This window comes from Balaenoptera borealis (genome assembly GCF_965194805.1).
Source record: "Balaenoptera borealis genome assembly, chromosome: 8".
NCBI lineage: Eukaryota > Metazoa > Chordata > Mammalia > Artiodactyla > Balaenopteridae > Balaenoptera > Balaenoptera borealis.
The window spans coordinates 344116-369278 of record NC_138865.1 but is presented as its reverse complement, the minus strand read 5'-3'; the positions used below and the strand labels follow the sequence as shown (position 1 = coordinate 369278).

The following is a 25163-nucleotide window of genomic DNA, read 5'->3' as shown; positions in this document are numbered from 1 at the left end:
CTAGAAAAAAAGGGATAAAGTACCCTCCCCTCCAAAAAAAAAACAACAGAGATTTTTTTTAATCTGTACAGAAAAAGAAAACAAAACATAAAGTTTCACATTCCATATATATGTCATATATATTCAGTCATTTATAAGTAAGCATTATTTTTGTCAAATTTTACTCTAATAATACCAGTTGAGTAATACACAAAAACCTGGAATGTTTGCTTAGTAGATGTCTTGAAAGCAACAAAAAGTGATAGCAAAAACGAAGGGACAAAGTATAATAAGGAAATAAAATAGCTCAAACGCATAACTGCCGTAGGTTATTTAATGTGGCAACAAGTGATTCTAGACACCACAGTGGTCCTTGGGCCACAGGCTAGCCAATTAAAAAGTGATTAATTTTATGATGATTCCTTTGAAACATTAATGAGTATTAAATTATTCTAATGTATTACAGCTGGGAAGGAAACATATATATAAAACATTGTTTTTTCCTATTTATTTAATTTTTCATATCATATATTTTAATTACGTGTAACACATGCTTATTTTTTAATGCACATGAAAGAACATGAAGAGAATTATTGTCCTTTTACCAACTCCATCCGTTCCTTCCCTCATGAGGTGAAAATTGTTACCAACCTGGTACACATGGTTTCCAATCCTACTTCATTCTCATACAAGCATATATATTCACATAAACATTTTTAATGTAAATGAGCTCACACTATACACAGTACGTAGCAGCAACCTGATTACTCTCCATCATTTTAACCTTTTAAATCTTTATTGTATTGCAAATATGTTCTCACGGCATCTTTTTTGATTTCAGAGTTCTTAGTTTGTGAGAGAGACTTCCCTAGGAAAATACTGACATAGATACTCTTCTAATGTATATATTTTTGCACTTAAATCTCTAAACCATCCCCAGTTTATTGGCGTGTGATAGGATTCTGGCAATAGATCATATTTCCTTACTGAATTAAAATAACATCTTTGCAATTATTTAAGCCACATTTATTCTCTATGCCTCTATTTTCTCTTTAACCTCTCTGTTTTTTGAGAATTTCTCTGTGATTCATTTCTCCTGTAATTGTGTTACATTCTGATGTCATACTTCATGTGGTTTAAGTTCTTTCAAATGTGTTAAAGTCCGTTTTATGGCTCAGAATATGTTCCAAATGCACTCGAAAGGAGCCTGTATTCTGTTATTATGTGTTGGAGTGTTCTATCGGTAGAAGTTATTTCAAGTTTGTTGAAAATTTTGTTCGGCTCTTCTATACTCTTTTCCGTCTACTTGTTCCACTGATTTTTTTTTTTATAGAATAGTGTTGAAGTCTCCAGATATAACTGGGAATTTTTCTATTCTTCCATTCAGTTCTGTTCATTTTTTTGTCATGTGTTTTGTTTTTTCTTTTTTTTTTTTTGGCTGCGTTGGGTCTTAGCTGCGGCACACGGGATCTTTGTTGAGGCACACAGGATCTTTCGTTGCAGCACACGGGCTTCTCTCTAATTGTGGCTTGAGGGTTTTTTCTCTCTGGTTGTGGCTTGAGGGTTTTTTTCTCTCTGGTTGTGGCGCACAGGCTCCAGAGCGCATGGGCTCTGTAGTTTGCAGCACGCGGGCTCTCTCATTGAGGATGGGAGCTCGGTAGTTGTGGCGCACGGGCTTAGTTGCCCCGCAGCATGTGGGATCTTAGTTCACGGACCAGGGATCAAACCCGCGTCCCCTGCAGTGCAAGGCAGGTTCTTTACAACTGTACCACCAGGGAAATCCCCTTGTCATGTATTTTGAAGCTTCATTTCTGATACAAACGCATTTAGGGTTGTTTTGTCTTCTTACTGAACAATTTATTATTATATAATGCCCCTTTTTATCTTGGTAACATTCCTTATTCTGAAGTCAAATATATTATTAGTAGAATCAGTTTGACTTTCTTTTCATTAGTGTTTGCATGATATTTTTTTCCCAACCTATTAATTTCAATCTACTGTGCCATTTTTTTAATGGTTTCCTTTAGAATAATATATAGTTGAGCCTTGGTTTTTTATTCAGTCTGGCATTTTTTTTGTATTTTAATTGATATGCTTAGATTATTTGCATTTTATACAGTTATTGATATGGTTTAATTACAATCTGCTTTCTTGCTAGTTATTTTTTATTTTTTCCATCTCCTCTTTGCCCATTTTCTTTTCTTATAATGCCTTGTTTTGGACCAGTTAAGTATTTTTATGATTTCATTTAACTCTGCTCTTGACATTCTTTTACTTTACCTGCTTTTAAAAGATTTTTATTGGTTGCTCTAGGATTTATAAGATATAAATTTAATTTTTCACAAGCTACCTTCAAATAATATTTTGCCATTTTGTATACATTAGAAGGAATTACAGCTTTCAATTTATCCCATCTTTTGTGCTATTTTGACGTATGTTTTGCTTTTACATATACTACAAATACAAATGCATTGCTAATAGCTTTAGATTAGACATTCAATTATCTTTTAAAACAATTTGAAATTAAAAACCTGAATTTCATATTTATCTTTATTTATGCAACATCCAGAATTCTTCAGTTTCTTTTTTGTAACAATCCAAGTTTCTACCTGATACCACATTTATTCTGCCTAAAGAACTCTTTTTTTTTTCAACAATTCTTATAGATCACATCTGTTTTAAATAAATCTTCTCCCATTTTTGTTTCTTAAAAGGTACTTCTCCTTTTGCAAAGATAATTTCTCTGGGTAAATAGTTTTGGGTCAAGAGCCCATTTTCTTTCAGCACGTTACAAATGTATTTTCCTTGTATTCTGGCTTCTGTGGTTTCAGCTGGGAAGTCTGCTGTCATTCTCTTCTCTTTTTGTTCCTCTGTAGAAATGTGTATTTTGCCTCTAGCTGCTTTAAAGATTTTTCTCCTCATCACTCGCTTTTGACTCTGATGTGTCTAGGTTTTGTTTCTTTGTTTGTTTGATTCTTATCCTGTTTTGTGTCCTCTAAGATTCTTATCTCTGTGGTCTGATGTATCTCATTAATTTGGAGGGTTCTTCATCAACTCTTGCAATATTTCTTCTACCCTATTTTCTCTCTCTTTTCCTTCTGCCATTTCAATCACTTTCTGTTGGTCTGTTTCTTTTTTTTTTTAAAGATAGTATCATCTTTTCTTTTTATTTATTTATTTATTTATTTATTTATTTATTTATTTTTGGCTGTGTTGGATCTTCGTTTCTGTGCGAGGGCTTTCTCCAGTTGCAGCAAGCTGGGGCCACTCTTCATCGCGGTGCGCGGGCCTCCCACTGTCGCGGCCTCTCTTGTTGCGGAGCACAGGCTCCAGACGCGCAGGCTCAGTAGTTGTGGCTCACGGGCCCAGTTGCTCCGCGGCGTGTGGGATCTTCCCAGACCAGGGCTCGAACCCGTGTTCCCTGCATTGGCAGGCAGACTCTCAACCACTGCGCCACCAGGGAAGCCCTGTTGGTCTGTTTGCTAAGGATCTACAGGCCTTGTGTGCCCTGTACTCCTGCTCCTCCTCCTCCGTCTACTCCTCCTGACGTACCTTTTAGGTTCTTTTTCTTATAGTTTCTGCCTATAGTTTTAATGCAGATTTTACCTTTTATACTACAGCGTTTAATCTATTAATCATATCATTTTAAATCACTTCTCTGATAGTTGCTGCCTCTGTCATATCTGAGTTTATTTCTATTGAGTGTTTCGTCTCATAGCAATGTTTGTAAATTTTTCCTTCCTTTTTTGTATGTCTGTTTCTTTCGTTAAAAGTGGACACGTTGAGTAGACAGTAAGACTGAGGTAAATAGTATTTATGCCTGGAAGTGAGGCTGCCTCCTGTTGTGCTTGGCCTTTGATAAGGTGATCAAGTTGGTCCAGTCATATACCTGAACTTGGTTGTGGTTTGGTTTATTATTGTCGCTTTCACTACATCTCAAGCTTCAGATTCCTTTGTGCTGCCTTGTGCTTGAGGGGCTAGTTACCATGGCCTTTTTCTCCACATGCTTCTTTATGGTTTTCCTTTGAAACCCAGCCTCAGGGAAGGTCCCCCTTCATGGTCTTTCCCCCGCTGGCAGGCTGCTGATACTCGGTATTCGACAGGTGCTACCTGGACCTAGGAGATCCCTTTCTGTTCCGGTTGAGCTGTAGCCGTAGGTAGGACCATGTACCTGGGTCTCGAGGTGGGACCTTCTCAGAGACCCGATCCTCCGCTGGTGGCAGGGTTCTCCCATGATCTGTACCCTGAATATTGTCCTGCTCTCACTCAGAGAGAGCTGGGCTTTTCTTTCCCACTCCTCTGGTGAAGTATCCTCAGCTGTGTCCACAGGGTGACAGAGGCTCCCGCTCTCCCCCAGGAACTTCACGCTTGCTCTGTGAGGGGTACAGGAAAGGGGGCATAGGTGGACCCTCATACTTTCTCACAGCAGCTTCTGCTTCTCAGGTGGCTTTCCTGGGTCTCTTGTCCCACCCTGTGTCTTTCTTGAAAGCACTTGCTGAGGTCTGTGGAATAAAATCTGTTGGTGCTTATGGATTCCTCTTCCTTTTGTGGCTTCCAGGGGTTGTTTGCTGTCATAGAGTAGACATACACTAAGCCTTCCGCAATTCATGGAAGATCTTGGCTGCGTTCTCCTCCTTAGCTTATGTAATGTTCTGTGGCTTTCTCAGGTGATCAAATGCTCGCACCATCTCCTTCTGGAGCCACAAGCCTGTCATGGGTCCTGAGTTATTACACTGCCCAGAGACACAGAGTCCTGATGAGCTCAAAAAATTGTGGTTTTGTAGATTATTCATATTTTTCTTATTGTTAGGGTGAGAAAAATACTCTTTTCAACTTCCTCCCTCAGTGGAAGCAGGGAATTCTTGCCTGAAGAATATTTTCACTGGATATAGATGTTTGAAAGCATTAAAAACATATTTTCTTTCCTCATGTAAAGATATCATTCAACCCTTCCTGGACTCTGTAATTTCTGATGAGATACCAGGATTTAACTGAATTGTTTAAGTGTGATGTGTTGTTTATCTTTAGTTCTTAGCAGTTTGACTAGAAATGACCTCCTCTGTGTTTTTGCTTGAGGACTGTTACATCTCTTTAATCTGTAAATTTAGATATTTATCAAAACTTCTACCACCTTTCCTCCGACCACTTCTCCTGCCCCGTTCTCTCTCTCTTCTCTTCTGGGCTTGAATTACATGTGTTTTGCTCCCTGATATAATGTAACAGTCTCAGAGGCTCTGCTCATCCCTATCCTGGCTTTTCTTCGCAGTAGATCCTTGCAGCTGATCTATAGACAAGTATCTTTCTTTCCTCTGTGTACTCACTTCTGCTCTTGACTTCATCTGTGATTTTTTTAAAAGTTGTGTAGCTTTATCTGTTATTTTATTCTTGACTTTCTATTTAGTTCTTTCTTATAATTTCTACTTCTCTTCTCATCGTTCCTGTCATTGCAATTATTACAAGCATATTTTTTCCTTCATTAAAGAGAGCTATTTTATTTGCTTTAAAATTTTGTCTGCTACCTCAACAACTGGTTCATCTCAGGATTATTCTCAACTGATCATCTCTTCTTTTAAGAACGTGTCCCATTTCCCTGGTGCTTTATAGATCTCCTAATTCTGGATGGTTGCCCCCAATGTTATGGATATTAAATTGTGGGAGGCTTTGTTATGTTAGTTTAGTCCACTGAGTGTTTTTTGTTTCAGCAGATGATTAATTTTGTTGGGCTCTAAATGAAAACTATATTTCTTGGGCACCAGCTCTAACCTCAGTTCAGATTTGCAGCCTCTAGTGGAGGTGAGTTGAGTCCACAGGGTGTGTGTGTGTGTGTGTGTGTGTGTGTGTGTGTGTGTGTGTGTCTGATGGGTCATCAGAATCTAGGGCAGACAATGTTGGGCTCTCTGGCTCTTTTCCTTCCCGAATTTCTCCCTAGATCTTCAGCAGTTTTACACAGTCTTTTGATTCTTCCAAGCTGGAATGTCTGCATTCTTTTGCCACCATCGTCCCTCATGTGATTTGCCATGCCAGATCTGTCCCCAGGCTGAAAAACAGTGAGACCTGAGAATTCACTCCATAGAACTTCCCTCCTCAAAGTGTGGGTTACCCGCCAGAGCGTGCCTGCTTCTTAACCACTCTTTGGTTCCTTCCTGTCTTTTTTATAATTATGTGCAGAGTTTAACAATTTATGAGTAGGAGAATCAGTCCAGTATATGTTACTCAGACATTACTGGAAACAGGATCTAAAATAACTATTTAAATGACAGGTTGAGGAGAGGATTTTTGTTTTACCTTATTTTTGTCTTTGAATCTATAAGACCTGTGTATTGAACCCAGTGTGGGCTAGAATGATACTTTATTTTCCATTACATATTCCTGTTTACCCCTCTTCCTTCCTGAATTTAACAGTCTTCTTTTTTTTTTTGGTATTACAGTACTCTTTAAAATTTTAAACCTTCATGAGTGAGGGCAATCCGTCAGTCAATTTGACTATGTTTCAAAATTTACATTTAATGAGTTTTTGCTTTCCTTTGAGTGGTTTTACATTGATTTTATGTGAATCTCAGTTATGCTGATATATTTGCTGCCTAAGCAGATGCAGTTGTTAATACAGGCTTGCATTTCTGTAAGATGAGGGACTGAACTGCTACGTGTCTACATTCTAGATGTGAATAACTCCATTCTCTACAGTGGCATAAACACTCAGGAATGTTGAGAGATGATTTTCGATTATAAAGACTTTGTGTTTGATAACTTCTGCTTTTCAGAAAATTTTGACACATCTTTGAAGAGAAGAGACATTGCTAGGCATTTATTAAAAGTGATTTTAGATGTCTCATGGGAATTTCAGTGCGCTAAAGGAATATAAGAATTGGTGAATGTGGAGGATAAGGGGACGGGATAGATACTATTTTCTCCACTTTATAATGAAGAAGGTTGAGAGTTAAAACATGAAGTCACACAATAAGTAAGTGGTAGAGCTGGGATTTGAATATAGATTTTATGGGCTCTGAACTTACGAACTTATGCTCTATGAGTCTTCGTGTAACCTCCCAATGGATCTCTCAGTACTCAAGGAATATTAAACTAGTTCAAATACATAATTCATCTAGATTGTGATAGCTGCCTCTGATAGACTCTTACACATAAAGACATATAAACACACTTGCACAAAGAGGATAGTTTCCTATTTCATCTTGGCTAAAGATTTTAGAAATGTTTCCAAAAATTACTAATCATTATTTTGCCTTTATTATCATGTTTCTGAATGTTTCTGTTTCTTTTCTTATAAATATAAATAACTTTTATAGAGTGGGATTAATACATGTATTTAAAGCTTTCTTGAATTGAGTTATATTGATAATCTATACCAACTCACAAGAGAAAGATTTTTGTCCATTAAATTATTTCTTTGTCACATTTACTCATATTAGTCTTGGTGCTAACTGTTGGAAATTTCAAAAATTTACCCAGGTTTTTAGTATCTTGAGATTTAATGATTAAAACCATGTCCTTAATATTAGGAAAAAGTATTTTGGTGGGCATCCCTAATACTTTATATCTCTACCTATAAAGATTATTTTAAGGAGATGATTTTCATACAGTAAACCATATATTTCCATGATAATTTTTATATCCTCAATTGAAGATTTCTGTATGCTAAATATTTCATAAGTCATGGGATATATAAAATTCAGAGGGTGCTGCATAGTGATTTCTCTTTCCTTTTACAAGTGAAGGATACTCCCCTATCCTTACTGTGCCTGACCAGGTCTGGGATATCGGTCTTTCTGCCCAAGTGAGTCCTTGAGTGAGTCTTGTCTAAGCGTTTCCTTCCCCAGCTCCCTGTCCTGAGCTGATAATGAACGATTTGTACTGCTTTGGATGTCTTTCCCTAAATGCATTCACTACCTCAAAACAAACTTATGTTTTACTGTCCGAAGTTTTTAATGTTATCTAAGAAGATGATAAGTTTGTGCTTCCCTTCACTTCAAATTGAGAGACAGATTTCAACAAAACCACTCAGTTTTCTATGTGTTCCCAGACAATTGGATTCTGGTCTGAATTTCACCAGGAAAATCTGAGAGTCTGAGACAGTCATGAGCTGCTTACTTGTTTGATGTCAAAGCAAAGGAAAGTTGCTGCTGCTTTGGAGTTGTGTGTTTGGTCAAGACACACAAGGATATTTACTGTGGACAATATTTGAGCCATGTGAGTGAGAACCAACGTAATTCTGCCCAAGAGGGAGTAGTGAGTAAGTCCCAACAGAGAATGGACCACCAGGTGCGCAGGGGCTGAGGTGATGGCAGAGGAGTGTCACACATCCAGGAGATGCAGTTGTTCACACCAGGGATCCCTGGAAGGTCCATAAAAGGATCTACAAGGAGAAAGACAGATGAAGCTTTAAAAGCCTGATGAACCCACCCAGCACAAAGCCGTCCTCAGCCAGACATCAGTGTGGTGAGAAACTCCCCCCCCACCCTTAAGTGTCCTTCACCTACTCCCAAACTGGAGGTGGTCATAAGAGAAAGAGAAGGTAAGAGGAGAGTCATAAGACAAAAAGGGAATGAAGAAGGACTGGGGTACATGGTGCTCCCCTTACATGACTGCCTCTGCCACATCCCCAGGTGGGGACCGGAGGGTCAGGTTTGGGGCTGTGTGGGTCACGTGAGGTCAGGCATTCTGAAACGCCAGTTCACCTACACTTGTTACCTGAAGCCGAGCTGAAGGAATTAGGGGGCCACCTGGGCTTTCACCCAGAGATAGAATGAAACTTTCACCAAGGAACGAATGTGTAGAGAGCATCAGAGAAAAAATAAAAGTGGATTCAGACTGTATCCTGTAAACCACACTTGTCTGAGATATGTGTATATGTGATTACATAATCAGTGTACTGTTATCATACAATGTCTTATATGATAAGACCTGTGCTTATACTTACGTAGTATGAACCTCAGAAAAGGTAGGGGGGCTGCAGGCATAGGCTGCGGGCTCTGAGGGACGTTGGTTAAGACCACGTAAGTGAATGATCCCCCCACGAGCTGGTGTGAATAAATAGAAAAAAATCAGTTGAGAAATGAGTTTTTATTTATTTATTTATTTATTTATTTATGGCTGTGTTGGGTCTTCGTTTCTGTGCGGGGGCTTTCTCTAGTTGCAGCAAGCGGGGGCCACTCTTCATCGCAGTGCGCGGGCCTCTCATTGTCGCGGCCTCTCTTGTTGCGGAGCACAGGCTCCAGACGCGCAGGCTCAGTAGTTGTGGCTCACAGGCCTAGCCGCTCCGCGGCATGTGGGATCTTCCCAGACCGGGGCACGAACCCGTGTCCCCTGCATTGGCAGGCGGATTCTCAACCACTGCGCCACCCGGGAAGCCCGAGAAATGAGTTTTTAGAATACCAATATTTATTATTTTTTTACATCCTTTTTTTAAATACTCTTTTCCATTATGGTTTATCACAGGATATTGAATATAGTTCCCCGTGCTACACAGTAGGACCTTGTTGTTTATCCATCCTATATATGCTAGTTTGCATCTGCTAACCCCAAACTCCCACTCCTTCCCTCCCCCACCCGCTCCTTCCCCCTTGGCAGCCACAAGTCTGTTCTCTCGCTGAGTCTGTTTCTGTTTCGTAGATACGTTCATTTGTGTCATATTTTAGATAGAATACCAATACTTAAGGAACAGATAAAGAAAGGACACTGACAAAAATGGATTAATAAATAAAAGGAGAGAATGTTGTAAAATGTCTCAAGAGTTAAGCATTATCTTCTCCCACAAGGTTCGTTGTAATTTATTTTCAACACAGTGCCCAGCTTCACACACTAGCTATGCTTGATTGCTCAGCAACACCTAAGTTACAAAATAACAAGTAACAAGTAAAATATAGTATTACTTTCTTCAGACAAACTTTGATAGAGTCTCATACCATGATAAAAAATTTTAGTTTAACTATTGAAAGCGTTTTAAGATAATGACAAATTTTACAACATAAGTAAATTACAATGGCTTTACTTAAATGTTCTCTTTTAAATATCCCAAATATAAGTGAAATAAGTCAGACAGAGAAAGACAAATACCCTATGATCTCATGTGTATGAGGAATCTACAAAAAAGAGAACTCATGGCTACAGAGAGCAGACTGGTAGTTCCCAGAGGTGGGCATGGGTGATGTGGGACCTGAGTGAAGGGGTCAAAAGGAACAAACTTCCACTTAGAAGATAAGAGGTTCTGGGGATGAATAAGTCCTGGGATGTAATGTGCAGCATGGCGACTACAGTTAACAATGCTGTGTTGTGTATTTGAAAGTTGCTAAGAGAATATGCTGCACACTTTGGACTAAATAATACAATGTTATGTCAACTATATCTCAGGAACACTGGAGAGGAGAAGAAAGTAAGTGACCTAACCTCCTTCTAAATGCAGTTCCCATCCTTGGCTGCATACAAACATGGTAATTTTATCCTTTTTAATTTGTTTGCATATAATATTCTTTTTATGCTGATGAAAGCCACATACTTATTATTTTTAACATCCTAAAAATATAAGTATCCCAAATATGACATTTATTATAAGATTGAGCCCTAGGTTACTTCTGTTTCGAAAAACTATCATAAAAGTTCATGAAAGTTATCATTCTCAAGGGAGGAGGACCTTGCAAAGACCCAAGGGGAACTTTCAGGAAGTCACGGCCGTCGGAGACCTTCAGGCCACGCCATGCAGAACCACAGCCTGTGACCTGAAGCCACTCTGAGTAAACCATACACAGCTGTGTGTTATTTCTGAATTTGTTATAAGGTACAAATTACCTTAGACTCTAAAAAACCATTTTTGAATGTTGCATTGTGTCAGTTTCCTAACTAATACATATTTCAGTTTTATAAATTTAAATTATCCCTCAGTTATTTTTTCTCTCATCTCATATTGACAGACTAGCAGATTTGATACTTTTTGTGACAATAGGAGAGCATTTCACGCACAGATCCCCTGTCTTTGTGATAACACTGTGAGTTGTGAGCTCCTGGAAATTGGGCATCGAGCCTCTTATGAGAAGAATGTCCCAGCTGGAACACTGGGGCCACGTTCTAACCCAGACGTACAGCACAGACCCGGTCAGAGCAGTGGAGAAAAATAGGGAGCGAGCCATTTTTAGAAACACTAGAAGCAGACAGCATCGCGTGGTTTTTAAATTCAGTTTATGTACTTTCTGTTTATTTAGTCTCCACTCTATCACTTGTAGCTTTGGGTCCCCGTGTTCTAACATCCGTTGGAAAATGCAAAGGTTGATAACGAGTTAAATCTATTTATGAGTAATATTTTTTTAATTTATTTATTTATTTTTGCTGTGTTGGGTCTTCGTTTCTGTGCGAGGGCTCTCTCTAGTTGCGGCAAGTGGGGGCCACTCTGCATCGCGGTGTGCGGGCCTCTCACTGTCGCGGCCTCTCCTGTTGTGGAGCACAGGCTCCATACGCACAGGCTCAGTAGTTGTGGCTTATGGGCCTAGTTGCTCCGCGGCATGTGGGATCTTCCCAGACCAGGGCTCGAACCCATGTCCCCTGCATCGGCAGGCAGATTCTCCACCACTGCGCCACCAGGGAAGCCCATGAGTAATTTTTTTATATGAAGTATTACCTTCTCACTAGTTTTAAAGTTAATTACACATAAACTAAAAGGGGATCATTTATAATAATCCCTAAATGTACTAATTTTGCGTGATTGTCTTTAAGATCCTGGGGTTCCTTGCCCTGATTTTGACTGATTACCCTTGACTGCAGCTCTGAGGACCAGGAAGGAAGGTAGAGGCGCTGGGACAGGGTGGGGAGGGGATCCCATTTGTGCCCAGTTTTCACTTCGAGATGCGCAGCTACAGGAACAAAGCCCGCAGTGACCCTGGTGGTGTCGGGATTAGACGTGGAACAGGCAGCCGCCCTGGGGAAGGGGCCACGTGTGTACCTCGTCCTGGGCTCTGTGACCAGGAGAGAGCCTGGGGGACCCAGGCAGGGGTCCAGAGCTCGGTGTCTGCTTCCCTCCGAGGAGCTGCCATGGCTGGCAGGCCATATGATCACGGGGCCCAGGGCTGCAGTGTGTCCCGCGATGGGGCAACACAAGGCACGTGCAGAGCACAAGGGAACATGCAGTCCCCGCCCCTAGCCGGGAGGTTCACTTTCTCCCCAAGTGGGGTAAGGGTGGCCTGACTTTCACTTGTGTCCAACGGAGCAGTCCATGGAAGAGAGTCCCAAAGTCATCATTTACCTGAAGTAAAAGTCAGTCCTAAGTGGACAGCCTAAGACTATAAAACTTATAGGAGGAAACGTAAGCACAAACACATGTCACCTTTGGTCAGCAGAGGTTTCTTAGACACGATGCATAAAAGGAAAAAGTGATGCCAAACTTCATCAACATTAAAAATGTTTGATTTTTGAAAGCTACTGATTAAACAGTGAAAAGACAAGCCACAAAGTGGGACAAAATATTGGCAAATACATACCTGATAAAGGACTTGCATCTAGAAAATATAAATAACACTCATTTCTCAATAGTGGTAAAACAAACAACCCAACTAAAAGTGGGCAGAACATCTGTACACATCACTAAAGAAGGGATATGGTGTAATTAACACATGAAGAGAATCTGGACGTCCGTCAACATTAGGGAGAGGCTAAACTTTTGTTCACAGTGAGATGCCTCTTACATCCTTATGAGAATGGCTCCAAGTGAATAGCAGTGCTAGGTGAGGCCTGGGTAACTGTGTCTCTCGTCCGCTGCTCGTGGGAATGCAAAGTGGTGCAGCCACTCTGAAGAACGGTTGGGCAGTGTTTTCTAAAAGGAGCATAAACGTACCATATGACCCAGAAATCCCATCTCAAGATATTTATCCTTGAGAACTTACAACATACACTCACATAAAAACATATGTGAATGTTTATAGCAACTTTATTTATAATTACAAAACTAGCCAGAACCCAAATGTCCTTGCCTGGTGAGTAGATGAAGAAATGGTTGTTCGTCCCTATGATGAAATAAGACTTGCATTGCTGGTGGGACTATATCTGTCCTGGAATGAAGGTCTGCTCTGCACCCACATAACAAAGCCTTAAAGCTGCCTTCAGAGTCAGACTGACATGCAGGTTTTTAACTTCATGCCAGAAGTATGTATAACACATAGAGGTATTCCACAAAACCCAACCACTGATAACTTAAAATTCACAATGTGCAGCATCCAACTGAGATCTACCAAGTATGCTATGAAGCATAAAAATATGGTCCACAACTTGGAGAAACTGCAATCCAGAAAATATACCCAGAAATAACAGTGATGGTGGGATGAGTATACAAGGACCTGAAACAACTATTGTAAATATTATTAATATGCACAGTTATATAAAGGTAAACAGGGACAGCAGTTGCAAGAGGGGATATATGAAGAAAACACCCACATAGTATATCTGGGGAAGCTGGCAATAAATGAAATGAAGAATGTGCTGGGTGAGTTAAAAGCACATTGGACAAGCAACTGACAAAGGATTAATCTCCAAGATTTACAAGCAGCTCATGCAGCTCAATAACAAAAAAACAAACAACCCAATCCAAAAATGGGCAGAAGACCTAAATAGACATTTCTCCAAAGAAGATGTACAGATGGCCAACAGACACATGAAAGAATGCTCAACATCATTAATCATTAGAGAAATGCAAATCAAAACTACAATGAAGTATCATCTCACACAGGTCAGAATGGCCATCATCAAAAAATCTAGAAACAATAAATGCTGGAGAGGGTGTGGAGAAAAGGGAACCTCTTGCACTGTTGGTGGGAATGTAAATTGATACAGCCACTATGGAGAACAGTATGGAGGTTCCTTAAAAAACTAAAAATAGAACTACCATACGACCCAGCAATCCCACTACTGGGCATATACCCTGAGAAAACCATAATTCAAAAAGAGTCATGTACCAAAATGTTCATTGCAGTTCTATTTACAATAGCCAGGACATGGAAGCAACCAAAGTGTCCATCATCGGATGAATGGATAAAGAAGATGTGGCACATATATACAATGGAATATTACTCAGCCATAAAAAGAAATGAAATGGAGGTATTTGTAATGAGGTGGATGGAGTTAGAGTCTGTCATACAGAGTGAAGTAAGTCAGAAAGAGAAAAACAAATACAGTATGCTAACATATATATGGAATCTAAGGGAGAAAAAAAAAAAAGGTCATGAAGAACCTAGTGGCAAGATGGGAATAAAGACACAGACCTACTAAAGAATGGACTTGAGGATATGGGGAGGGGGAGGGGTGAGATGTGACAGGGTGAGAGAGTGTCATGGACATATATACACTACCAAATGTAAAATAGATAGCTAGTGGGAAGCAGCCGCATAGCACAGGGAGATCAGCTCGGTGCTTTGTGACCACCCCGAGGGGTGGGATAGGGAGGGTGGGAGGGTGGGAGATGCAAGAGGGAAGAGATATGGGAACATATGTATATGTATAACTGATTCACTTTGTTTTAAAGCAGAAACTAACACACCATTGTAAAGCAATTATACTTCAATAAAGATGTTTAAAAAAAAAAAAAAGCACAATGGACACTGCAGAAGAAAAAGTCCATGTACCTGAAGAGATATGATAGAAACTACCCAAAATAAAGCACATAGGAAAAAAGAAACAAACAGAAGCCTGTGTCTTAGTGAACTCTGGGGCCATGTCAGATGCATTACCTATGAGTAACAGTACTGGAGGTGTGAGGTTTAGAAAGTTATATGAAGAAATATGGCTAAAATTTTCTGAACTTGATGAATATTATAAACCCACAGATACAAGTACAACAAACATCAAGAAACAGAAACAAAGAAAAACGAACCAAAGCATACCCTAATCAAAATGCTAAAAGTCAGCATTAAGAAGAGCCTCTTAAAAGCAACTGGAAGGAAAATAAAGGGGGGAGGACAAATTTTGTTCAGAGGAACAAAGATCAGGGCATCGGCAAGCTTTTCCCCAGAGACCACGAGGCCAGAACATGGTGGAACATTTCTAATGTGCTAAAAGAAAAGAAAAAAACTACCATCCCTGGCAAAGAAAGCTAAAATCAAGACATTTTAAACAATCCAAAGTTGAGAGATTTCAAGAAATGTTACAGGAATTTCTAGAAGGTAGTGATGCCACATGGAAGTTTCTATCTATACTGAGGACTATCACGGACCAGAAATGTGACATGGTGAGAAATAATGCAATTGGTCCCTGCCCAGGATTCCTGACACAGAGCTTCTGTTACCCTAATTTCCTGAGTAGTAGAGGTGCTGGGAGCATATCTTGTTCTAATATCTGGTCTTTGACCCCAGTTCCTGACACAGGGTTCCTAAAACCCTTGTTATTTCCTGCGTGATGAGGGTGATAGGAGCTCCTTCCACAGAGCTCCCGAATCCCCTGGAACTGCTGGGTGAAAGGAGCGTCTTCTACAGAAGGGGGCGACTCTGGGGCTCCTGGATGGCCCCAGGTTGGGGGGCGGTAACCAGAAAGACCGAGCCCCGGTTAGGAGGGAGGAGCTTTCAGCCCCCCTCCATCCTCTGGGGAGGAGATGGAGTTAAGAGTCATTCATGCCTCCGTGGTGGAGTCTCCATAAAATCCCCAATCACAGGGTCCAGAGAGCTTCTGGGTTGGTGGGTGCGCCCCCGTGCTGAGAGGGTGACACACGCCAGCCCCGTGGGACAGAAGCTCCGGCCCGGGACCCTTCCAGAACTCGCCCTGGGTACCGCTTCATCGGGCTGTCTATTGCTATCTTTTATAATTGCCTTTATAATGAACTGGCAAACGTAGGTAATGTTTTCCCTGAGTTCTGTGCCGTTCTAGTAAGTTACGGAACCTGAGGAGTGTTGTGGGAACCCCCGTCTGCAGCCCAGTCGACCCAAGTCCCCACCTCTCGCAGCTGGTATGTGGGGTGGGCGCCGTCTTGTGGAGCTGAGCCCATAGGCTCTGGGGTCTGAGGACGGAGGTAAGGACTGAACTGAGCTGCAGGACCCTCACTGCCGTCCACAGAAAATAGAGTACTGCTGGGCGGAAAAGCCGCACACTTGGTGTCAGAGTGTCATGCATAGAAAACAAAGTTTCCTTTAAAGTAAAAGGGTTTCTTTTCTCATTTTTAATCAGTTGAAAAGCGATTAAGTTGTTTAGAGCAAACACTGTAACAGCGCATGGGGTTTATAACATGTAGAATTTAAATGGATGAATTGCAGAAAGTGTGGAGGAATTGGGGTCTAAGTACACTCTGGTAAGTTCCTTACAGCGGATGTCAAGGCTGTGACATCATCTGAAGGTAGACATGATAGCCAGTGACATATACTGTAAACCCTGGGCAACCACCAAACAATAAAATAAATATAGTGAATAAACTACGTTAATTTTCTACTGCTGATGTAGCATTACCTCAAAACTTAGTAGTTTAGGAGCACAGATTCATCGTTTCACAGCTCTGTAGGTCCGAGGTCTAATGCAGGTCTCACCACACTAAGATCGAGGTGTCGGAGGCTCCAGGAGAGGATCCATTTCCCTGGTCAGTGGATGGTGGTCAGAATTCGGCTCCTGCGGCTGTAGGACCAGGGCCCCCTTTCCTTTGTGTTGTGCTCAGTTCCTAGGGACCACCCGTGTTCCTGGGCTCACAGCCTCCTTCCTTAAAGCCTTTTTTTTCTGTGTCATTTCTGTCTGACTACAGCTGGGAAAAGTTCTTCACTTTTAAGGGTTTATGTGATTAGGTGGGGTCAATGCAGATAATCCATGATGAGCTCCCAATTTTAAAGTCAACTGATTAGGAACTTTAATTCCACCCATACTCATAACTCCCTTTTGGATGTGGTATCACATAGGTCCACGTGGATATCTTTGAGGGACCACGGTTTTGCCTGCCACATAAACCAATAGTGGAGATTAAGTGGGAATCATAAAAAATAAGAGCAACATGTTTAATAAAAAACAAGACAGGAAAAGACAAATAACAGAGGGGACAAATCAAATAATAACAAGATGGAAGTTTTAAATACAACCATTTTGATAATATTAAATGCATGTGGCCTTAACACTTCAGTAAAAAGGCCGAGATTGTCAGACTTGGAAAAAATGTGAGACTCAGTGCCATGCTGTCTCTCAGAGACCCATTTTAAATGTAAAATGAAAATTAGTTGAAAGTAAAATAGTGGAAATTCTAATCATAAGAAAGCTGGAGTGGTTATGTTTCTATGAGGCAAAGTAGACTTCAGAAATTGGGTGAAAGCAAAAGTTTTTACTTTGGTGACCCAAGCCAGATTTCTGGCTGGACCTAGAATTCTTTGCTATATATATATATACACATATATAATATTTGTACTGTATTATATATAATAAATATACAGTAGCATATCCGAGAATGCTCAAAGTTACCACATAGTGTCTGTGGCTCCAAAAGTTTAAAATTTTTTCCAAATTAATTTTATTTTATATTTGTAGCATCAACAGAATCATACTGAATAGTATACATTTATTGATAATTTAGACTATCAGAATAATTTTATTGCTAGTCCTTTTCTGTTACTTATCATTCCAGTGACCCTTGTAACACAACTTTGTGTATAACTATATCATTCAAATAACATAAACTCGCTGTATTTTTTATCTCCAGGGTAACATAGAGATCATACTTTAAAAATCCCCACATTGTCTCAGTGTGGACATTACAGCCTTGATACATTAAATAACTTAACCACAACAAGGTAGTGACAGAACTCGGGCCAGTGACCTGAATCCAAATCAGATTCCCTGACATTCTCCATCTAAGACATCACATGTCATCAAATTGATCATTCACCAGGCATGTACTCTATAAGAAGTCCATTTCTTTGTAACATAAAGGATAAACTCTTGGTCCTGTTGGGTCTAAGGTTTGTTAAGTATCTATGAATGTCATATTTTCAGAAATATTCTTTCATGTTGATATCTGATTTGTAGAAAAGCTCTCCTCAAAGTAGAGCTACAAAAACCATTGAGTGGTTAAGACCACTTTTCTTTCACCCTATACTGAGAAAAATAACAATGCATTAAAACTGACAAGGATATTGGCTGGCACGTCATAAAAGCTGGGCAGAGATCATTTTAAAACTTATATTTTAAAGATTGATGATTGTTCAAAAGAAGCTCGAGTGAAGATGTGATACAAACAATCTGCAGAAATCTCTCACGAGGGCTGTGATGGTTACTTCCTGCTGGTCTCCCAGCTTCCGCCCCAGCTCCCATCTAATCCTGTGCAGAGGCTGTTTTCCTTCTATTGGGTTGGCCAAAAGTTTCGTTCGGTTTTCTCCGTAAGATGGCTCTAGTAGCACTTAGTTGTCTTTAACTTCATTTGAAACAATTTTGTTAGTTTGTATGTGACAGCTGTCATATCAGCGTGCATTTAAAAAAAGACATCAAAATTGGTGTGTTTTTGTGTAGCCATTTTAATATTGAAGACAGAAGGAAAAAAAGCAACATTTTCGGCATATTATGCTTTATTATTTCAAGAAAGGTAAAGATGCAACTGAAACACACAAAAAGATTTGTGCAGTGTATGGAGAAGGTGCTGTGACTGACCAAATGTGTCAAAAGTGGTTTGCGAAGTTTCGTGCTGGAGATTTCTCACTGGGCGATGCTCCATGGTCAGGCAGACCAGTTGAATTTGATAGCGATCAAATCGAGATATTAATTGAGAACAATCAGCGTTATACCACGCAGGAGAGAGCAGACATACTCAAAATATCCAAATCAAGCACTGAAAATCATTTGCACCAGCTTGGTTATGTGAATTGCTTTGACATTTGTGTTCCACCTAAGTTAAGCGAAAAAAACCTTTTTGACCGTATTTCCGCATGCGATTCTCTACTGAAACGTAATGAAAACATTCCATGTTTAAAACCAGTTGTGACAGGCAATGAAAAATGGATACTGTACAACAGTGTGGAACAGAAGAGATAGTGGGGCAAGCGAAATAACCCACCACCAACCACACCAAAGGCCGATCTTCATCCAAAGAAGGTGATGTTGTGTATATGGTGGGATTGGAAGGGAGTCCTCTATTACGAGCTCCTTCCAGAAAACCAAATGAATAATTCCAACAAGTACTGCTCCCAATTAGACCAACTGAAAGCATCACTCAACAAAAAGCGTCCAGAATTAATCAACAGAAAACACATAATCTTCCATCAGGATAACACAAGACCACGTGTTTCTTTGATAACCAGGCAGAAACTGTTACAGCTTGGCTGGGAAGTTCTGATTCATCTGCCCTATTCACCAGACATTGCACCTTCGGATTTCCATTTATTTCAGTCTTTACAAAATTCTCTTAATGGAGAAAATTTCAATTCCCTGGAAGACTGTAAAAGGCACCTGGAACAGTTCGTTGCTCAAAAAGACAAAACGTTTTGGGAAGATGGAATTATCAAGTTGCCTGAAAAATGGCAGAAAGTAGTGGAACAAAAGGGTGAATACGTTGTTCCATAAAGTTCTTGGTGAAAATGAACACTGTGTCTTTTATTTTTACTTAAGAAACCGAAGGCACTTCTTGGCCCACCCAATAAAACAAAGTCCGGTCACGTCAGCACTGCAGCCTCACCGTGCTGAGGACAGGGCACGCTTGCTCTGTGGTCTCTGCGCTGGTCCTCCATCACTCCTCCCAACAGGGAGCTCTCTTGTTGATCCCCAGCCGCTGGCTTCTGCGCACCTCCTCTGGGGTCCCCTGTGTCCCACCCATCTCAGCATCCCAGCACCCAGACTGAGCCTCCAGGCGCTGCTTGACCCAGAGCCGTCCCTGCCGCTCTACTCCGGCTGCCTTTCCCACTTTGGCAGCAACAGGACTCATCAAAAAGCAGATAAGCAGGCCTTCCCCCGGGGGTCAGACACTCCCTGTCCCCGCAGACTCTGGTGCATTTACGGGATGCTCTTGCAGCACCACCACCCCACCCCCCGCCCCGTGCAGAGCTCTGGGAGGCTCACCAGATGACCCCTCCCTTCAGAAGTAGGTGGGGGAGGGGATAAACTCTCGTCACTGACTCCCAGTGCCCTTCTCTCCTCTTCCAAGACCTTTTGTTCATAAAGGCAGGTTAAGTCTCCTTCTCTTTTTTAATTAACTTTTATTGGAGTATAGTTGCTTTACAATGCTGTGTTAGTTTCTGCTGTACAGCAAAATGAATCAGCTATACATAAACATATATCCCCTCTTTTTTGGATTTCCTTCCCATTTAGGTCACCACAGAGCACTGAGTAGAGTTCCCTGTGCTATACAGTAGGTTCTCATTGGTTATCTATTTTATACATAGTATCAATATTATATATGACTTAATCCCCATCTCCCAATTCATCCCAGCCCCCCCCTTTTCCCCCTTGGTATCCATACGTTTGTTCTCTACGTCTATGTCTCTATTTCTGCTTCACAAATAAGATCATCTATACCATTTTTCTAGATTCCACATACATACGTTAATATACAACATTTGTTTTTCTCTTTCTGACTTCCATCACTCTGTATGACAGTCTCTAGGTCCATCCACATCTCTGCAAATGGCACTATTTCATTCTTTTTTATGGCTGAGTAATATTCCATTGTATATATGTACCACATCTTCTTTATCCATTCATCTGCCGATGGACATTTAGGTTGCTTCCATGTCCTGGCTATTGTAAATAGTGCTGCTGTGAACATTGGGGTGCATGTATCTGTTCGAATTATGGTTTTCTCAGGGTATATGCCCAGTAGTGGGATTGCTGGGTCATATGGTAGTTCTATTTTTAGTTTTTTAAGGAACCTCCATACTGTTCTCCATAGTGGCTGTATCAATTTACATTCCCACCAACAGTGCAAGAGGGTTCCCTTTTCTCCACACCCTCTCCAGCATTTATTGTTTGTAGAATTTTTGATGATTGCCATTCTGACCGGTGTGAGGTGATACCTCACTGTAGTTTTGATTTGCATTTCTCTAATAATTAGTGATGTTGAGCATCTTTTCATGTGTTTGTTGGCCATCTGTATGTCTTCTTTGGAGAAATGTCTATTTAGGTCTTCTGCCCATTTTTTGATTGGGTTGTTTGATTTTTTGATATTGAGCTGCATGAGTTGTTTGTAATTTTGGAGATTAATCCCTTGTCGGTTGCATTGTTTGCAAATATTTTCTCCCATTCTGTGGTTTGTCTTTTGTTTATGGTTTCCTTTGCTGTATAAAAGCTTTTAAGTTTCATTAGGTCCCATTTGTTTATTTTTGTTTTTATTTTCATTACTCTAGGAGGTGGGTCAAAAAAGGTCTTGCTGAAGGCAGTTAAGTTTCTCCATTGCCTCCTAAAATGAGCTTGGGAAGGAAGGGTGGGGTCCAAGGCACACCAGAGTCTCACACCCCGAATTCAGGTTCTTTAAATGGTTTTACAGACTTTAGTATATCTTTTTCTGCAGGTTGCTTTCTTCATGTAATCCCTGGGCATTTGACAACTTCGGGTGGTAAGAGGCAGTTTCAACCAATATCTTAAACCAGGCTGGTTTTCAAAGTAAACTCTTAGAGAATGGGGTCTTGTCTGTATGTTTCAACCCTGCATTCTCAGAACCAGGGTCAAGACCTGGAAAGTCAATAGGAATTGAGCAGTTCATGTTTGCTCTCTGTCTGTTTGTTTGTTTGGGAGAATTCTGTTTGGTTCTACAAACAATTTTACAAAGAAAAATACAAACAGTGAGAAAACCACTGAATTTCTGTCTCTCTGCTTTTATGAAAGTGTCACAAATACCACTTTACCTTTGGCCCCCATTGCGAGACAGTGATGCACAGGTAGAAAGCACTAAATGTGCTCTGAATTTATTAGTAAAATAAACCCTGAAAAGGTGGTGAAATTATGAATTGCTTAAGTCCTATTTCATCTTTAATCCTAAGTATCCTTAAAATGCTATATAGGATTTGAACAGGAAACCTTAAATATCTATATCTGCATTTATTCTTGCATCTCGAATTTTAACAAACTAAAATTATCAAAATAGTGCATGTAACTATTAGAACATAACCTTCACTACCCCTGAGAGGGGATTCCACTCGTAAACGGTTAAACTCCTCAGCTCCTGCTGTTGAAGACTAAGTCTTTCTGATACTCGGTTTTCAGAAAGCCGTCGTATCTCCAAACACACCCTCTCTTCCATACCAGTGACGCAAGTATTGTTTTTTTCACTTGCAATGCATGAAAAGTAGCAAATAAAACAAAAACCAGATGACAAAACCCGCGTTCAAGGTAGCTTAAACCTGCCAAATAAGAAGAGTTGAAAGTAAATTTCTCAGTTACGCTTCACACGCTGACGTTGCATCTGCTGCTTTTTAGGACACCGAGCCTTCACGAGGTCAGCAGCTGACCCAGGTAGCCCACACTTCGATGGTGTGTAGCTCTGATGCACATCTGCTGCCACTGCACCCTGCTGCCCCATTCTAGTGGCTGTGTGCTTAAAAAGTTGCCTTGTGGGAAGCGGAAGACAGAGCAGTGTGTAAATTACCTGCTGGTTATTCTTGCTCTGGATATTACTTGTGAACTATCACGGTCACCATGGTTGTACCAAGATACAGAGCATTATTGAAGTTATTATTTATTGTGTTAATTATACTTTTGTTCAAAGGGCATTTTCATTCCTTTGAATAAAAAATGAATTTTACTTCTTTATGAGTAGGGTATTATTATTCAGTTATAGGTATATCCACCTAGCAAGGCATGCGTCTAGCCTATTTACTCAGAAAAAGCTTGAACAACAAAAAAAGAATAGTAAATAATATATAATATAATTACAGTAGTAACTGCCACTGAATGAATGACTGATTAGTACTAGACGCCTTATATTCTGGTTAGTTAACTCTCACAGCTCTCCTGAGAGGTGTATATTACTACCCCCTCTTCACTCTGAAACCAGTTACTCAAGATGGATGTAAGCCCGACTTCTGACTGTTGAGTAGGTGCCCTAAGGAACCTGATTGCAAGTTCGTATGCGTGACGCACAGTGAGGCCAAACAAATCGGAACGTCAGAGTTTGGGGCAGAGAAAAGTTTATCGCAGGGCCAAGCAAGTAGATGGGTGGCTCATGCCCAGAAAACCCCAAACTCCCAGAAGGGTCTCAGCAAAGCATTTTTAAAGGCCAGGTGAGGGAGGGGCGTGGCTGGTTGTTGCAAACTTCATGGTGTCAGAATCCTTGTTCTTGCATCTATCCACGCAGGTCAGGTCACGATGTTCCTGTAAACCTCCAACAAGACAAATGTTATTCTCTGTTGGGCAACTTTTTATCTCTATATGAATGGAAAAATGTTATCCCCTTAAAGGTCAGAGCCTTGAGAACTGGGCTATCCTGTATGTTTTAGGCTGTAGGCAACATTCTTAACTGTAGCAAAAGCAATAGGATACAAAGGTTAATGAAAAAGAAACAGATCTAACATGGAGTCAGGTTTGTTCTTACAAACCCGCCGTGACACTTCTTTATTTTGCTTGCTGCTGATGGCAACTTTCATGTTTAGCCAATATCCTTCCATCTTTGCCTTTAGGATTTGATACCAGTATTTTGCCAATTTGCAAGGATTCACTCGGCTGGATGTTTAACAGACTTGATACAAACTACGACCTGCTCCTGGACCAGTCGGAGCTTGGGAGCATTTACCTGGACAAGAACGAGCGGTGCGCGGAGGCCTTCTTCAGCTCCTGTGACACGTACAAGGACAGCTCCATCTCCAACAACGAGTGGTGCTACTGCTTCCAGAGGCAACAAGGTACCCAGCCAAAGGCCATCTCGTCCGCGCAGTAAAGCCGTGCACTACAGACAAGCTCATTTGTACCCTGTCCTCAATTTACAAAACAGAGACAGTTACACGTGCAGAAAACAAACTTTTGGCTCCCAGGGAAAAAGGCGGGGGTGGGAATTGGGAGACTGAGGTTGACATACACACACCACTATGTATAAAATAGGTAACCGATAGGGACCTGCTGTACAGCACAGGGAGCTCTACTCAATACTCTGCAATGGCCTAAATGGGAAAAGAATCAAAAAAAGAGAGGACATATGTACATGTGTATAACTGATTCACTTTGCTGTACACCTGAAACTAACACAACATTGTAAATCAACTACACTCCAAGGAAAATTTTTTTTTTAATTTTTTTCAATGAAAAAAAAACCCAGCATGCTACACCCCATTCATTGTGAGGGATAGTTTTCCAATTAGAATGTTTAATAAAAGAGCAAATAAGCAGCACGTTGAACAGTATAACACAGCTAGGGATGCAAAACATGCTAAATGAGATGAAAAATAGTCATTAATATTTTTTATTAATGCACTTCATTATAGTTTCCATTATGAACCGCCAAGAAACACACAGAGATATGAGAACATAGATATTGAAAGTAATCATTTAAATTAGTTTGCTATCTGCTTTGCCCATGGTGTAAAATAAATGGGTTTTTTATCACTATGCTGTGGAGTTTTAATGTTCTGTTTTGTGATCTTATTAAATGAGCCAAATGAACCACAGCATTCACCATAAAGTTATTTTTACACTTTTGATTTTAAAATGACTTAGCCTTTCAAACTTTTTAGATAACTTAGCTTTATGAAAATGCACTAGCAAAGAGTCTCAATTCCCCAGGAGAGGCGAGGCAGCCTGGAGGGTTGGATGAGGCTGGTCCTTCATGGGTCCTGCTTCACTAGGAAATGGTAACATAAGGGAAAATGGGAGCCATGCTTATGTAATCAGCCAAATGATAATTAAAATTGTGTCTAAGGGAAATAGACCCAAAACATTCAAATTATGATAAACTTTGGGGAAACTAAGAAAAAATGACATATGTAACTTTGATGCTAATTTTGAAAAACAAATTGAGAATTAGTCTAACATGATACATCTGCTATTGTCACTGCCTTTTAAAGCCCTTGACAGCTACCAGAATGAACAAGCTGCTCTAATCTGTGTTAATGATTCTCAGGTTTTCATATGGAAGCCAGCACATTATATCAGTCATTTTACTATCACAATTACTTTTTCATATATTAGTAATAGTTCAGTGATTAGGGATGACATGCTTATGCATAAATTGATTAGCAGTGAGTCAACAGCAGGGTTTGTAGCATAGATTAAACCACTAATGTGTTTATAAACCACTTTAAACAACGTTTAAAAAGTAGATTGGATCTGTT

At 40.3% G+C, this 25163-nt stretch overlaps 1 protein-coding gene across 3 annotated transcripts in view; it reads left to right on the top strand.

The window, feature by feature from the left end:
- Positions 1–25163, top strand: part of SPOCK3 (SPARC (osteonectin), cwcv and kazal like domains proteoglycan 3) — a 442183-nt gene that overhangs the window by 402195 nt on the left and 14825 nt on the right. For all 3 annotated transcript variants that reach the window (XM_082402143.1, XM_082402144.1, XM_082402145.1), the window contains one exon: positions 23520–23741. In XM_082402143.1, coding sequence (XP_082258269.1) covers positions 23520–23741 — 222 coding nt within the window. The remainder of the gene's footprint in view (positions 1–23519; positions 23742–25163) is intronic.